Source organism: Candida margitis (assembly GCF_024628925.1).
Source record: "Candida margitis strain CBS 14175 chromosome Unknown scaffold1, whole genome shotgun sequence".
Taxonomy (NCBI): Eukaryota; Fungi; Ascomycota; class Pichiomycetes; order Serinales; family Debaryomycetaceae; genus Lodderomyces; species Lodderomyces margitis.
The window spans coordinates 297,424-310,216 of NW_026261901.1; the positions used below are offsets into that span (position 1 = coordinate 297,424).

The following is a 12,793-nucleotide window of genomic DNA, read 5'->3' on the forward strand; positions in this document are numbered from 1 at the left end:
TCAATACGAATTTTAGCAGGATTAAAAGTAACTTTTTTTTTCTGTGGCGCGGAATATTAAGCGGTTTATTAAATCAACGCCGCCTAAGTGCGATCAATTCAAATCCAAAACCAAAACCGAAACCAATTCAAAAACAAAAATAAAAACGAAAACGAAAACAAAAACGATATCATACTTGAAGCAAACAACTTTCACACCAACCAAATCAAGCTTCTTATTTGATATCCAGCTTTCTCCTTTTTGTCACTGTTGAACATGCTTCACTATCAACAATGATTGGATTTTCTAACTCACTGTCACCTTCATAACTTGTTACAGATTCATCATCAACGACATCATCATTATGAACCACCAACTTTCTTTTCACACCTCGCTTGCCTCTATTGCCATGGACCAAGTTGCGATGCCTGCTCAATGAATCGCACCGATAGAATGCTTTGCCACAATCTGCTTCGATGCACACAAACAATATTTCCTTGATTTGCCTAGCATATGCACGACAGTTGGATTTGACGAGTCCATTTTTCAAATGCTGATAATGTACATGATGCTTCAACTCAGCTTTCTTTTTAATTCCTAGAAAGTACATTGGGCATTCCTTCACCGGGCAGTTGAATTTCCTTCCATAAACAAAAGTTGAACACGTAAGACAATCCAATCTATCAACCATTGTGAAGTAGCTTGCTTTCGAGTTTTCTGGATCTTCCTTGGAAAAAAGCTTTCTATCCGATTCAGTCATCTTAACCTTGATAATGGAGAGTTTGCTGTACAGGGCAAAGAATGCCTTCTTGAAGCGCCCCAAGTTGGTTGGATCCACTCCAGAAGTAGTACCGTTGAAAAAGCTAACTGAGTTCCTCCAGGTTGATTCTGGGGAAACTTTGGTATCACTGGATGCTATTTGGTGAGCACGATTATCACTACCTGTAGCTACGGCAAAGGGGCTACCGTCAATGGATATATTGCCGTCTGATACTGGGGTAGTTTCGGGAGCGACTGGGGTCTCAAATGCCTCTGCTGGGGCCGGAGAAGTTGTGAACTTGAACATTGACAATTTTTTCATCTGTGGGGAGGCCATTCTGGACAATGCGTAGCGTTGGGGAGAAGTTGATGTTGGAGCTGACATTCCCATTATGCAGTCTTGGACTGTTGCCCCATCTTGCGTTTCTAAACACACAATGCCCGCATCGTCACCATCCTCTTCAATAGTTTGATTAAACACGTCTTGGATATTTTCAAGTAATCCCCTCTTGAGCTTTAAGTGAATTGGCGACGGTTGCAGATAATTTATTTTATTGGATTGCAATTGCCAAGGGCATACTGAATGTGGCCAAGCACTTTGCTTGTCATCTTCAATGGCAGCCTCAGGTGAGATTGCAAACGGTGAAATTTTATACAATGCAGGTGTGAACCTCAAGTCTTGCTCGACCAAGGAATATAAATCATTGTCATTATGGATCTGACTTAACTGCGATTGTTCAATTGCCTTGTGATGATTGAGGTACGAATTGGAAACAGGTATGGACGATACGACAGTATTGGTAGATGACATTGATGAAGAACTCGATGGGTTGCGCGACATGTCTGTTTCGCGTAAGTTTAATGCACCTTTGACTTCACCTTCTTTGTAAAACATGAATCCGCTCGACATGTTAGGGTAGCTGGTACTCAACTGGGAAGATTCGCGATTAGCAAATCCAAAGGTAAACTTGTCAGTAAAGGAACGAGTTTTAAAGCCAAAGAGTGCACTAATTGGTCTAGCTTGAGCTTTGGTTGGCATACCCGTATCTTCTTCTATCTTGAGGTTGGGTGTTTGAGCTAGGATTTCGTTATATAACAAAGCTGAATGACATATAGAACCTGGGTCGTTGCTTGCAGTTGGTACCCGAACTATAACTTCATCAAAGTGCAAGCTTGGGAATGACCCATTTTTCTTGACCGAATGGTCAACTAGGTTGTTCTCTTTGTCTTCGGCACGGTACGATTGCAAAATGGCAGCTAATGGAGACATGACAGCAAGCGATTAAACACTAGCGAGCAGTGAGAATATGAAGCAACTTTTTGATGATGCTACTTGAAGTAATCCTAGACTGTGGCCGTTGTTCTTAATGTTGCATTATTTTATGAAAAGCGTTCAAGGTGGAATGTAAACGGTTGATATTTCAAAACATAACCCCAACTCCCCAGGTGTGGGACTCTCTGAATTTTTATAGCAAAATTTTTTCACGGAGTTGCATACGTGGCAGACCACTGACTATTATTTTACGGAGAAATCTAAGCTTCTACATTGATTACACCAATAAGCAACAAGGGGTATAGTAGTCTGCTGTATTGAGCAAATAAGGTCTCATAGGAATTGGACACCAAAGCATCTGTTTCAGAAATTTGAAAGGAGGGGATGGTGTGTATTACTTTAATTAATGTCGGTTGTAAAGTGAGACTTTGGGTACGAAATCTGGGGTAAAGGCGAAACAGGCTGGACTTACATTAAAATAAAGGCCGTCTGATTTCATGTAATACGAAGGAAGGATGTATGGTGAAGCTGATGGATAGTGCACTATATACTTCCAGTTACTCAATAGCTGTTGATTTGAATATCTATTGCACAGAAACTGGTAATCACTGATGTAAACTTTATCATGGCCCAACTTTTGAATCACTACACCAGGGGCGGGCCACACGCTCCTATTAGTTTATGTCACAAAGTTCGTATTTGCTAATAGAGTAGAGCAAACGTTGTTCAGTCTTCTAATGAACAATAGAAAGTGTAGTAGTAAATACCTGCGCCTCTCCTTAAAGCTAATCACAAACAGCACTCGAAAATAGTTTCTCTTTACAAATTGCGATGCCAAATACAACAACAATGAGGAGATGTGAGTTTTGATTAGACTTAATCAATACAAGTATTGTATGCAGAAGTGGAAGAGATGACTATTTAACTTGTCTTCTGCTTTCAGAAATTCAATTGTGACGTGTATCACTCTTGACCCCACAAATCAAATGCCGACAAGAAAAAAAGTATCAGTAACTGCACGTGTACTAAAAAGAAGCATCAAATGAGGAGAGATCCAATTGCCTCTCGTCATCTGGCAACAGCGATGTTGCATCTGAATGATCTTATTTGAGTGGAGCAAAGTTTGTGTTCAAACCTTTTTGAGGTGGTCGCGTATTATTTTGTCAAATTAGGCGGGATGAAATTGTGACAAACGTTTCAGCTATACGAATTAGTGAATGAGAGGACAAAAGAGGTGCATCAGAAAATGGGGGTGTTAGATAATTTGAGTCACATTTAAACAAACACCGAGATGGAAGTGCAGATCAAGTAAGTGTTGATTTCTTGTGGACATGAGTCAATATAGCCAAACCTATGTGAAGATGCATTTGTAACCGTGGCTTTATTATACGTTGATACTCTAAACCATTTTCAACTGTATGACGCAGTATAATAAATGTCTGCCAAGCCTCAGTTGTGTATTAACGGTGCGTAATGGATCTTGTGGTTGGTGGTTTGCCGCTTTAATATACCTCTACCACTTGGTAATTTTGTGTCGCGATTCCTTCTTCACTTTCACGCAGCCACAGGGGAAAAAGGCTTATAACAGCACTTGTCAACGTGAGCTACTTGGTCATTCAACTACTATCATGTCTGCGTCTACGATGGACAGTTATCTTCCTTTCGTGTTCGTGTGTGGTTATTTTTAAAAAACTTTCATCGAGAGTAAAGCAGGTATTTTTTAAGTTGCAAGGGGATGAAATTAGCCAGAGTGAGAACTAGGAGTTGGTAGGTAATATGGTTTGGTGAAAGATCCTTTTAGAATACAATTCTAACTTTATAAGAAGTAATGCAAGACATCTTGGGTTTCTCGCACAACTCTTTTCCTGCGCACTCTTCAGTCTCATTGGTTTCATTTCCAATACCGCACTCTATATCTCACCTTTTCCCATACAAAGCTTGGGTAACACATTTGGGCTAATTGCGCTTTCGCTACCATGTGCATATTAGGTTCTGGTTTTCTTCCATTCGCTCACAAAATAAACTTCGCAGAAAAACCTGCCATTCAAAAAGTTCCTTCCATAATCATGTGCTACACATCATTCCCAAAAGTGGCCCGAATGAAGAGCCTCGAAGATAGAGCTGCAAAGATGGACATTACCAATGACGCCTGCAACAAATCCAAAGACAATCACACACCATTTATAGTCGAAACCAGCGGAAATTTTTATGGTAGTAATGAAAAGACACCATTGATCGATTTAGAAGGCCAAAGAGAAGCCGAAAAGGAGGATGCAGACCCATTACGTGAGATTGCAGAGTTGATAGTGGCTCTGAAAATGAAGAAAATTAAACTTTACCAAAAAGTGTTTGTGTGGTTCGTTATTGCTCTTGGCATTAGTCGATCACTATGGATGTTCATATTAAACATCAGATATGAACTCTCCGAAGTCTTTACATCCAAATATTATCTAGGAGTGCTCCTGTCTTTATATATTTTCAGAGGTGTCGCTATTAATCTACAACATTATTTAATCACAGTCACTTTGAGAAATTTACAAAATTCAAACGATTTGAACCAGCACAATGTATGCAATATTGGATGCCTACCTAGACTTATGTTTGGAATTGGGTATTCCTTGTCAATTAGCTGGTCGCTATGGGTGGCTTTATTTTGTCCGCTTTCTGAAGTAATGTTCCTCATTATCATCGTACTTTGTTGTCTGGCACTTATTTCACTAAAAGTTAATAAAGTGGATGATAACGCGGATGTTGAAGAGCTATTACAAAAGGTTGTGCAAGGAAAGAGCGAACGCGGAACTTAAAGTTAAATAGTAGCTCCGAAATTTTTTTAGATGTGATCCAGATTCATCTCAGCGACATTCTTCAGAGCTTGTGTCAGAACATAGTTGGCTGATTGTAATGCAAGTGAAGTGGAGACAATTCTTTATATACTCAAGATAAGTAGATTTCAATTCACTGGAACACAAATTCGTACTCGATTTTGTCTCTGCAAGATTTTATAAATAGTTGCACTTGTTGAATGCCATTGCTGGTGGAAATAAAAACTTCTTCATTAATAACATCCAATTCCAAAACTGGTCAAGCAAATTGCGCTTTCTGCTACCATCCGATGAAAATTAACGTCATTTCAAAGTTTAATTTTTTGCTCGCAGTTCAAGCTTCGTTTTCTTTTTGTTTTCCTCTCTGTTTCAATTGGCGATAAGAGTTGCATCCCAGAGAGTAACGGACCAACACAGGGTAATCTACTTCCAACATGTTGCTCGAGAATCATGACTCCCTTCAGTGCAACGAAGAAGAACTAGCAAAGAATGCCTTGGGCACATCACTAGCTATTGACGAAAAAAGAGGTCTCACTAGTCTAGGGGAGAATACCGACACCGACTTGCGGGCTCAGGAGATTGACTTGCATAAAGCAATAGTATTACAAAAAATGAAGAAATTTAGACTATTTTGAATGGTATTTACCTTCGCCATGATGCCTGTAACTGTGATTAGAATCTTGTACACAACCAAAATTGAATACAAGTGCCGGAACATTTCCAATCTCATTAGTGCGGGTTTGATTGTTCCTTTAGTGGCTTGTTTGAAGTTTTCTGCAACCGAACATAGTCTCGAGCAGTATTATCAAGTCAATTTGAAAAGTTATTCCAATGGATTTAGAGAAAAGGAGAATTCATGGAATTTTAGTCCTGGCAGTAAGTTGAATTTGATATTAAGCTATATTCTAGCGATAAGTTGGATACTATGGGTAGCTTTAATTTTCTCCTTGGAAACTTTAAATCTGTACCTGATGATATGGATTAACGGTGTTGTATTGGTCGTTTTTTGCAAGTTATGTACTGGTAAGTTTTTTCCACTTCATAAAGAGCAAAGAAAGGAAACCACCATGGATTTAGAAAAGTAAAGATAACGTGACCAAATATAGAGAGTAAAGGTTCTTTTTTTGTTTCTACTTAGAAATGTTTCCATCATTTTATGTTCAACCATAAGATATTCTTCAGTACCCTTGTGGTGTTAGCTGTCGTTAGATTGGACTTGGTCTTAGAGGTGTGCAAAGCAAGGGGATTGTTGGAGCTTTAATGGCCGACATATTATGTCGTTTTGAAACAAAACAGCTAGATTAGAGTCCATTTTCCTAGCGTTTTATTCTTAGCATCACATAAATAATAAAAGTGTAGTTTATGAATATTCATAATTTTCCAGGGGAATCAACAAAACGAGCCTCATTTACCTGCCGCTCTACCTTGAACTGACCTCTACAAATCTCTTCTTCATCTAATATTAAAATACATTCAAAAAGACTAGTAATCAAAAAATGAGAAGTTATACATCCCTTAACTCCTAAGATACGACAAGAATTAAAACGCAAAAAAAAACTGACCTAGCTCCCCAACTTCTAAAGTAACTTCCACGGCTTCCAATTAATCTTGTGTCCTTCACCAACTGGAATATCGACACCCTTTTCACCGTCTTCAATAAAATCGCTATCCTGTCTCCTTCCTTCATCCAAATCAACTTCGCTTAAATTGACCCACTTAGACTTGTGCCAAAACTTGAAACCAAAGAAAAACACGAAAAATACTGGCAACAAGATATAAGCATCCACGAAGTCTTTACCGGAAAATGGTTTGAAGGAAGACCATCCCTGGATCAAAGCCAAAAAGATATTCAAGACAATTCCGGCAATTGGTAAAACTGGGTACCATAATCCTCTATAAGGCAATTCATCAACTGATCTTCCTTGTAATTTCATGGCCCTTCTAAACCGCATATGGTAAAAACAAACATTTCCCCAAACAATAAACACGGCAACACCGGAAATATTGACAATATAATTATATGCTTGTGCTGCACCGGTACTTTGATTCATCAAAGAGATTAATCCAAACAAGTTCATAAGAATGACTGATGCATATGGCACACCTTGCTTGTTGACTCTTTTCAAAATGGAAGGAGCACATTTTTCATTGGCCAAGTGCACCATGGCTCTTGATCCAGTGTAAATTGATGAGTTTATAGCAGAAACACATACGGCAACAATAAAGGCATTGACCAAATGGGCCCCACCTTCCCAACCAGCTCTTTGAATGGCAATAGTCATTGGCGATTTCAAAGCCTTGGTTGACTTGCCCAATCTGTCGTCATTGTAAGGAACAGTCATTCCGTAAAATACAGCAATTCCCATGTAGACGATTAAAATACGCCAAAATGTTTGTCTAATAGCATTGGGGACAGCTTTACTTGGATTCCTAGTTTCAGCAGCACAAACAGCAACAATCTCAGTACCACTATAGAAAGTACTAGCAAATGTAAAACAACTAGCAACCGACTTGAATCCGGATGCAAAAGGACCGGGATCATTCCAATAATGGAAACCAAATGCCTTGTGCCCTTTAATACCACCAGAAGCATATATTATGGAAAAAATGTAAAAAGCAACCAATCCTAAAATCTTAAACAATGCTAACCAAAACTCAACTTCACCGAAAATGGCAACACCTAAAAATTGAAACAATAAGAATGGAAGCCAAAGTATCAAGACATAGGCATAAAGTGGCACTTGGGGACCCCAAAATTGCAATATACTGGCAACTGAATTATACTCATTACTCAACACAGCAATCCAAATAATAACATACATCCATCCAACACTGGCACCCCAACCGAAATCAACAAACTTGATACCCAAGGTAGAAAATGCACCTCCTGATGGGTACACCGTGGCCAATTCACCCAAGGACTGCATCATAAAAAAAGCAATGATTCCAATAGCACCAAACCCAATCAAGATTGAAGCTGGGCCTTCAGCCAATGCATTTGAGGCACCAACAAGAATACCAGGTCCAATGATTCCGGCAAGTGCCATCAAGGATAAATGACGTTCTTTCAATCCATGTTTTAAACCACGATCGTCAACAGACAGGGCAGAACTAGTATTGTACTCCAGTGAGCTTTCTTGGTCTACAAGTTCTGCTGACTTGACCAGCTGGAAAGTGTCTTTGTTGTTTTCGTACTGCTCCTGCGATGGCGAATGTTCAAACGGCTGCGACATTCTTTTTCTTTTTTTTTTTAGTTTATGCTGATGTGTGTGTTATATATTGCGACTATATTCTGTCGACGGTAGATGTGACGTTATTATGTAGTAATGTTATTTTGAATACTGTAAAAGAATATAGCAAGGATAGAGAAGAAACTAAAAGAAGATAAACAAATCGAAACATCTACTTGTGTATTTATATATATATATCTAATGACTCTGTTGAATAATGAAAAAGGCATTTTTGCCCTGTTTTTAGTTGATTGTTTTTTTGTTTTAGTGTGCATATTGGGTATGGGTAAATTTGTATGTGATGATGCAATTTTTGCTAAATGGCAAAATTAAATTTAAAGAGAAGAAAAACAAAAAAAAGAAATTGTTAATTGTTGTTGATCTTTGTGTTTAATTAGAGCCTGAAATTTGTCCCTTAGCAGTGTTCACATTTGTCACCTCAACTACCAACAAGAAAAGTATAGACACTCATATCTACATTTGATACTGTTAGGACAAGAGAGAACCACTCCAATCTAGGTCATTATTTATGATTTGTACCCCCTCCCCCCACCTCCGTTTTCAAGTAGTAGCTGTATAGATTGCTATGTATGTAGGACGGGCATTCCTTTCTCCAATTTTTAGCAATTTTAGCCGCCGTGACATCTCCGCCCCCGACTCTTAAACTTTTTGTAAAGCTTTCATAGCACTTTATATCTCGCTAATCTAACAGAGTTAAGGCTGCTCCTCATACGCAAAGAATCTTCGTAGTTATGTTGGTTGTGAGAAGTCGTTGAAGAGTAATCACTAGAAAAGTTTTGATCTGCCATTTCTTACGCCACACATTTTTTTGCACCCCGAGCATGCAAAGCCACATGTGTTTAGGTGATTCTCGTTTGGGAAATTCCAATCATATAATTTTTTTCTTCATATAGTGCATGCAGGGGCTGTTTTTCAGTTATCTATCTATCTCAGTAGGAGTGCAACCACAGTGCAGAAGTCTTTTACAGAAGAGCTCTACTTTATTTACCTGTCTGTATTTTCTGCTACTACAGCATCCCAAAGCAATCACCTTTGCTCTTGGCGGAGTAAAGTATTAGCGTTCTTGGCAAGAATCTAAATTATATACACAGATATAGTCACGTGCAATGTCTAAACTCAAACTGTGGTTGCAAAACTAATTTATGCAAGATTACCTAAAACACAGTTGAAGAATAAGACAAGGTCGTGTAATACTTGCCAAATGTTTCAAAAGCAATAAAAGAGAAAAGAAAAAAGACAACAACAGGTGATGTGCCAAAATGAGACAATGAGAAGCCTCAATTCCAATTTCTATACATACATGTATTTTATACGACAATTGCCACTAAACTATGTATGTAAGATTACGTATTGTATCTCACACGACGAGATGGAAAAAAAAAGCCACATTTTACACAAAATCTGAGCTCAATTCTTAGGTACCTCGTATATGCGTTGCATTTTCCTTCTACAAACGGAACAAAGAGATTTTCCTAAATACGCTTAACGCCGAAGTTCCAAGTAAGAGAGTGTCTATTTAGCCGAATTAAAGCGACCACAAGAACAGACGAAGAAAAGTTCCATGATTGTTCTGATTGTTTAGTTTCATTCTCTTGCTGATCGAATAGCTTCTATAAGAAATAGGGTTGAGCCAGCTACTGGATTTACTCCCGTTCTTCGCAAGCAAAGTAAAGGGAATCAATTTTGAAGTATTTCCCACGCCATCGAAACTTCCCTCGATGTAATTTCCCTCCAAAGTAGCATTTTGTCTTGCCTTTATTATAGGGCCAGTTGCGAAATCAGGGCTCGAGCCAAGCGCCAGCGTATTTTGATTTCATATTTGCCGCTTCCTACGCTCTCCCACCATAATGATACACTGCAAATAACCGAGGAGAAAATTTATTGTCGAAATTAGCCAAAGTCGTCCTGCGACATTCACAAATAGTCCGGGTAAGTTTAGCTTCACACACAACACGTGAATCCACCAGTAGCTGAGCCAAAAAGAGAAAAAAAATTTTCAACGGTCTTCTCTACTTCATTTTCTTCTTCTCCACACGCTCCTGTTTCTGCCCCAAATTCGCTTTGCATCCATCGAATTATGGGTTCTGGTGATGGAGAAGATCAAGCCATGAAACGGAACTTTTGCTTTTGATACTTGTATTTGTTTTGTTTCATGGATCGTGTGGATGGCTTTGTATCCATCGTGTGGCACTCAATGACTATAAATGTCTAGAGAGCCTGATCGGTCCCACTATATTTTGAATTGAAAAAGAGTGTCTTTTTTATTGTAGTTACCGTAATTGCTTATGTAGATGTCAAGGCCTTTTGTAGAAGCCCAGACTGAAGCAGAGGTTCCGTAAAGAGTCTAGAGCAATTCTGATTACTCTTGGAAATTTAAGCTCACACTATTTGAAGGATGTAGAGAGATACTACAAGAAGGCAGTTTCATTTCCTTTGCAATGGCAGTCTATGGCCACTCGCCCTGTCCCCACTTGAAAATAAAATAGTTTCGTTTTCCTTTATCTATTACACACAGTTGATAAACCCTGTTTAAGTCTGCTTATAACACCACAGTTCCAAATTGACAATAGTATGGCTCGCCATTATGTTCAAAGTCTCCTTTACTTTTCTTTGCCGTTTTCTCCTCATTTCAGATGCTCTGGTCTCAAATCTGACCTCCTTGGTGCTTCCAACGGGTGTAATTGTGCCAAATAAGTAATTGCCCACATGAGATAACACATAGCTAAGCCCAATATTACCGATGATCTAAAGACAGTTCTGTTTTCTTGTGGTGCAAAAAACCATGCCAACGCTGAAAGACCAACAACAACAACTAGTACAATGACAACTGTGTATCTATTGAAGTGAGTGTTAGTATAGAACGAAAACAACCAGTAATACTACTTATTAACATACCCACTCATTTGCTGGATTGATTATGGGTGGAGAGTATATATATTCAACGACTGAATGTGTCGGGAAACTGTAAAAAATGTCCGAGTGCTTTTGATAATCGATCAGCGCTTTTTTTTTTCTTTTGCTTTTCTGATTTTTTGCGTCAAGATAATTTCGGATCTTGACTGGTGAACCCAATACTTGCCCATCAAATGTCTCTACCGCCACTTCCTCAACTGGTATCCAATTGGCTATTCAATGTTATACAGCCACTGTACCTTTACAAGCAATTAGTTTATGCCCATGTGTACCAATTCTTACAACAACACCTCAAGAAAAACTTGAATTTTAGAATACGGACTCAAGTCCACACATCAGAAGAAACAGGACAATCGGAGTTGTTGATAAACTTATTCGGGACAATTGTAATTAATGAGCATATTGGTGTCCCCATTGAAATATGGCTTCCATTCTCCTATCCCTTTTCGGATTACGATAGAAAAGGAGCCCCGTTGGTGTATATTACACCTGACCACAGTAAAAGTTGGTACTTGAGACCAACCAACAATGTCGACCCACAAGGGAAATTCTACCATCCGTATCTTTCAAATTGGTATCGCGACTGTGTTGAAAGTAGTGGCGACATTTCAGACTATTACAATTTGATCCAGTTGATAAATGTCATTTACCAAAGTGTGAAACAGGAAGTTCCTATTGTTTTAGAGGCACCAGTAACGACTAATGCGCCTCCAAAACCAGCTAAGATCACTACAGAGTCACCTTTAAGGCCACAGAATACGTCGCATCAATCTTCACCTACTAGGTCAGCAGTGGTATCTCCTCAAAGCACGGGACAACCACCTCTCCCTGCAAAGCCGCCAAAAATTGTATCACCACAACATACACTGAGCAATGGGGTACCGGAAAAGTATCAGCGGCCCTTACCATTACCTCAGGAGTCACACAGCCCTGTATTTTCTAATCCAAGTATTGATTCAGTCGCACCACAACACACCCAATCGGATATCAACCAATCGCCCCACTCGTCTAGACTACATCAAGATATGACTCCGAGCCGAACCGGAATTGTAAGTCCGCCAACTAAGCAAGCACAACTTGAACCGGTAGACTTAGTAGATAGTATTGCCCAACTATCTGTGGTTGATCTTGAACGAAAAGTAGCACTCGAAAAGCTATCACAGGAGTTCAACAATTACTTTGCCCAGGATCCAATTCATCTTCATACAAGTTACGCCAATGAAAACATCCAAAAGGCTAATGCGTTGTACACCCAACTTAGTCGTCACAATCAGCAAGCATTAGAAAATTCGAAAAACTTAGACGAACATATAAACCATATTTCGACTCAATTGTCAAATTTGACAAACTTGAACCAAGAGTTGGCTACACTACACGAACTCAACAATCAATCACACGAAAAAGTCATTCTCAACAATACATTCCAACTACCCTTGGATGAGTTAATTATTCCTGACCTGCCTCTAGTCAAACAATTGTATGAGGTAGTACTGGAGATCAAGGCCGTCAAGGATACGATAAATTTAATTTCGGGCAATTTCCATGGTTGTAAAGAGTTAGTCAATGACAAGAATTTGGATGTTTGTGTCAAGAGTTTAAGAAACTTGGGTCGAGAGTTGTTCTGGTTGGAGTTGACCAAGAATGAAATAGCAACCAACATAATGAATTTGCAGTGATGGGATTTGGTATGACTTCTATGCTTATCAACAAAGAAGAACGCATTTGTATGTAGTAGTTTTTATTCCTGCATATAGTACCAAACAGAGAAAATTCTTTTCGTGCGAGCTCATCTACAA

The 12,793-nt window shown here is 39.0% G+C and overlaps 5 protein-coding genes across 5 annotated transcripts; 2 read left to right on the top strand and 3 right to left on the bottom strand. All coding sequences in view use genetic code 12, as the record gives it.

The window, feature by feature from the left end:
• Positions 1-214: 214 nt before the first annotated feature.
• RME1 (Rme1p) lies at positions 215-2,008 on the bottom strand (the record flags this gene model as incomplete). Its single annotated transcript, XM_051817076.1, has 1 exon — positions 215-2,008. The coding sequence occupies one exon, from the start codon at positions 2,006-2,008 to the stop codon at positions 215-217; it is 1,794 nt and encodes a 597-aa protein (XP_051669532.1).
• Positions 2,009-4,077: 2,069 nt separating this feature from the next.
• Positions 4,078-4,815, top strand: CANMA_004767 (uncharacterized protein; the record flags this gene model as incomplete). The annotated part of the gene is made up of 1 exon (XM_051817077.1): positions 4,078-4,815. One exon carries the CDS (start codon positions 4,078-4,080, stop codon positions 4,813-4,815), a length of 738 nt encoding a protein of 245 aa, XP_051669533.1.
• Positions 4,816-6,410: 1,595 nt separating this feature from the next.
• Positions 6,411-8,066, bottom strand: AGP3 (Agp3p; the record flags this gene model as incomplete). Its single annotated transcript, XM_051817078.1, has 1 exon — positions 6,411-8,066. The coding sequence occupies one exon, from the start codon at positions 8,064-8,066 to the stop codon at positions 6,411-6,413; it is 1,656 nt and encodes a 551-aa protein (XP_051669534.1).
• A 2,642-nt stretch (positions 8,067-10,708) lies between these two features.
• CANMA_004769 (H(+)-transporting V0 sector ATPase subunit e) lies at positions 10,709-10,987 on the bottom strand (the record flags this gene model as incomplete). Its single annotated transcript, XM_051817079.1, has 2 exons — positions 10,709-10,919; positions 10,980-10,987. The coding sequence occupies 2 exons, from the start codon at positions 10,985-10,987 to the stop codon at positions 10,709-10,711; spliced, it is 219 nt and encodes a 72-aa protein (XP_051669535.1).
• Positions 10,988-11,170: 183 nt separating this feature from the next.
• Positions 11,171-12,673, top strand: VPS23 (ubiquitin-binding ESCRT-I subunit protein; the record flags this gene model as incomplete). The annotated part of the gene is made up of 1 exon (XM_051817080.1): positions 11,171-12,673. The coding sequence occupies one exon, from the start codon at positions 11,171-11,173 to the stop codon at positions 12,671-12,673; it is 1,503 nt and encodes a 500-aa protein (XP_051669536.1).
• Between the last annotated feature and the right edge of the window lie 120 nt (positions 12,674-12,793).